The following is a 3,831-nucleotide window of genomic DNA, read 5'->3' as shown; positions in this document are numbered from 1 at the left end:
AAACATAAACAAAATATAAATGACACAAGAACACCAATAATTTAACATGGAAAACCTCCTCAAATCATTGAGTAAAACTACAGAACTTTCGTCCAAAAAAAAGTTCACTATAATCAAATGTTAAATACTAAACAAATGAAGATAAGAGTTAAACAAAGAAGAGATCTCACTATCTCTCTATAGGTGTATACTAGATGTCTTTCAGATGTGTATTGATAAGGTCAGAGCTCAAAATCTTTTTCCAATAAGATAATCATGCACTTATTTTACACAAATGGGCTTCTTAAATAAGATGGGTTTTTTATATAGTTCGGAGCTCAAACAAATAACCCAACACTCACTTTGATCATTTTGTACTCAACCATCTCAACATTTAACGACCTCTTTACCCTCAACCATCTCAACATTTACCGACCTCTTTACCCTCAACCATCTTTATTATGTTAAGTCTAACGGGATTCAAACATTTATCTTTATTATGTATTATTAATATTTTAACTTCTAGATCATTTAAGATTATTGATTAATATTTTTAATTTTATGTATTAATATATTATTTATGACTACCCATTCAAAACAATACTCAACTCACATTAAACATCATTCTCTAACATAAAAAAAATTATAAGAATTAATAATAATAAAAATGTCACAAGTTCATCTGCGTATGTTTATAATATTATTAAATTTAATTTAAAATATAAAAATTATATTGTATAGTTATTAGAGATTTGAACTTACAAGGTATAATCCAAGTCTTACATATGTCATTTTTAATCTTATTTTTTAATAAATCGTTCCAATTTCGAGGATGTGTCAACCGGCAAACCAAAATCTCTACTCCTTTACACTTACATAACGGATCGTGCATTATGTTGCGAGAACACGATGATTTGTTGTTAAGTATTATTATTATTTTTTTTTTTGCTCAACCATGTTCCTGTACGGTTTTCCAATGAAACTAGTCTTATATAGTGTAACAACTGAAATATTTTTAAAAAAAATAAAAAATACAACTTATAATGAAAATAATGAAACAAGTGAATTTAAATGTATCGTAAATCTGTTTATTCATGAATTTCAAATGTGAGATTCAATAGAAGAGTATATATATATTACAAATAAATTGAGAGTGATATCACTTTCTTTTTTTTTTTTTGCAAATTGTTTTGCAATCATAATCCAAAACCTGAATGAAAATATATACATTTTTTTTTTTATCATGGACGTCTATTGAATTTGGCTGCACCACACCCCATAATTGAACTTGGTAGCTTTCCTACCTTTTCAATTCCTTCTTCAAATACCACACCCATGCCCATGAAAAAATGAGACTCAATATGGCAATGGAAAGCCCAAACTCCCGGGTTATCAGCTCGAAACCTCAACGCGGTCCATCCATATGGATGAACAGCCACCGTATTCTTCATTATTGGATTCACCAAGTTATACTTCTTCGGGTCAATGTTCACATCGAACTTACCGGCCCCATACCCCAACACCCAAAAATCATGACCGTGGAGGTGCCACGGGTGTGTCTCACTATTATTCACGTTCATCGTGTTCGCGTTCTGTAGTACAATGTCCACCGTCGAATTGAATTCGAGCCTGTGGATCCCGTTGCTTGTCGTGGCATTCGTGTTGTTTTGGACGACGAAGATGTCGTAGTCTGCTTTGTAACCGCTCGGGGGTTCGACTTGCGAGAAACCGAGCAAATTCTCCTTGAGAGCAATTAAGTAAGGCGTGTAGGGATGAGTGAACGACACATTGTTCACAGACCATCGCCTAAATCCATTGACATTGTTCTGAGTGTTGAGCATCACGATAACCCTGTCTGAAGTTTGAGGGGGCGGGTGAATGTAGCCTTTCAGAGCCAGGGTAGCCTGGCTCTGGGCCACTCTCGGTGCCACATCATTCCAACCAGGTCCGACGGGTGGAATCGTGGGCGGGGCTCGCCTCGGATGGTTTGGGTAGTAATTGAATATAGCTAAACCATTAGGGGTATTGCTGTCCCTACTAACAACTTTGACACTTGTCCAATAGTTTCTTTTGGGATCTTGATCAGCTTTTACAAGAACAGAGTATGTCTCCCCTGAGTATATGAATAGATTTTTCACTACAAATGGCTCCACATTGTGTCCATCTGCTTCGACAACCGTCAAATTATGTCCCTCAATTTCAAAGCTAAGGGCGGCTAAGGAGGTTAAGCTGCCAATCCTTAACCGATAGGTTTTGTTCGGGACCACGGTCAATACATGGGGAGAGCATTCAGGCTGTGTCGCGTTGCATAGACCCGATTCAAGCCCGGGAGTTGAACAATTGAATCTTCCTCTTCCTTGTATAAGAATTGACTGCATTGACATGAAAGGAATCAATTTGATTCTTAAGAAGATTAAGAAATTATACAATAAGGTTTTGTAAATTTTTATTTTATTTTCAGTGCTAAATCCATTATATACTCAAACCCCTCAAAAACTTTAATGTGAAGATTCGAACCCATAATTTTAAGTTTGGAATGGTTTAAATACCTGAGGCTCGCCAACCCAGACAAAGGGTATGGAGGCGAGGCCTGTAGCCTGTTGAGCCGCGCTCTTGTGGTACCAATCGGTTAGGACTATACTTCGGTCATAGTCATAGTAGTAGGGCTCGAGTTCTCCATCTGGGAGACCCACATGAATCATCCCATATAAACCGGCTTCTCTTTGCATTCCATAATGGGCATGATATAAGTAAGTTCCAGGCTGAAAATAGACAATTAAAGGTCAGGCAATCTTTTAGTAACATGGTTCATCTTTTCAACAATATTATGGATGGACAAATATTTGATTTAATGATGAGTTAATTGAGATTAAACATAAACTAAATTTTAAGGAATGAAAAATGGTCCTCACCCTATCCACGACAAACCGATACACAAAAATCTCTCCCGGTTGGATCGGGCACTGAGTCACTCCTTCCGTTCCATCGAACCATGGTGTCCCAATCTAATAAACAAAACAAAAACACAATTAACAACCCTAGTCCATTACACAAATAATTATGCATCTTTAACTATTCATAAGTTAATTAACTAGACAATAACCTGTCGAATTCCATGCCAATGAATGGCTACGTTTTCGGTGAGCATATGGTTGGTAAGTTCTATGATAATGGTATCATTTTGTTGTGCCTTGATGGTTGGACCAGGACTTCTTCCGTTTATGGTGAGAACAAGCTTCTTGAAACAATCGGGAGATTTGTACTCGTACTTGACCTCCCATTTATAACGACGAATAGCACCCTCCACTGCGAATGGGAGGATTGTCGAACAGAGAAGGAGAAATAACAAAAGTGACTTCATAATAAAAAGGGAGAAAACTTCACTCAAATAGTTTGTTCTTTTATTTTGTGTTGCTTTAGAATATGTAATTGGTTCTGAATTAACTTATATATAAGTGTGTATGATGCCAATCTTGAATTAAGCCTCAAAGTCAACTAATAGTTTTCATTGACGAAACAACAACTTTGAACCAGTCTTCAGCATTTACGAGGAAAGTAACAGGTTCTTTTTTCAAATCTTTTAATTAATCAAATATATAATGGTTTTTGAACTTTTATTGTTTGTCCAAGAACTTGTTTGATGTAGATAGGTATATTTTTATTTCTTAAAACAATTCAAATTTATTTTATTTCTGTGTCATTATTGAGAATTACACGAGTTTTGATAATTTGTTAGACGTATATGCATCTTTGTTCGTAATTCTATGTTTTGTGATTTTTATTATTTTTTATTTTATTATTTTTAATATTTGTGTAATTATTTAAGTTAATTTTAATAATTTTTTTAAAAAA

General features: G+C 34.9%; 1 protein-coding gene across 1 annotated transcript; it reads right to left on the bottom strand.

Annotated features, from left to right (window-relative positions):
- Positions 1-1,045: 1,045 nt before the first annotated feature.
- Positions 1,046-3,384, bottom strand: LOC124923754 (L-ascorbate oxidase). Its single transcript, XM_047463722.1, has 4 exons — positions 3,083-3,384; positions 2,892-2,984; positions 2,529-2,741; positions 1,046-2,351 (listed from the first exon to the last, which is right to left on the bottom strand). Exons 1-4 carry the CDS (start codon positions 3,338-3,340, stop codon positions 1,221-1,223), a joined length of 1,695 nt encoding a protein of 564 aa, XP_047319678.1. The 5' UTR covers positions 3,341-3,384; the 3' UTR covers positions 1,046-1,220.
- Between the last annotated feature and the right edge of the window lie 447 nt (positions 3,385-3,831).

Source organism: Impatiens glandulifera, chromosome 2 (assembly GCF_907164915.1).
Source record: "Impatiens glandulifera chromosome 2, dImpGla2.1, whole genome shotgun sequence".
Lineage (NCBI taxonomy): Eukaryota > Viridiplantae > Streptophyta > Magnoliopsida > Ericales > Balsaminaceae > Impatiens > Impatiens glandulifera.
Note: the sequence above shows the minus strand (reverse complement) of the source record. Positions and strands in the feature narration are given on the sequence as shown.

Coding starts and splice junctions, on each gene's coding strand:
- LOC124923754 (XM_047463722.1), bottom strand. CDS start 3,340: ATGAAGTCACTTTTGTTATTTCTCCTTCTCTGTTCGACAATCCTCCCA. Junction 2,985..3,082: donor ATTGGCATGGAATTCGACAG/GTTATTGTCTAG, acceptor TTTGTTTATTAG/ATTGGGACACCATGGTTCGA. Junction 2,352..2,528: donor TCTGGGTTGGCGAGCCTCAG/GTATTTAAACCA, acceptor ATGTCAATGCAG/TCAATTCTTATACAAGGAAG.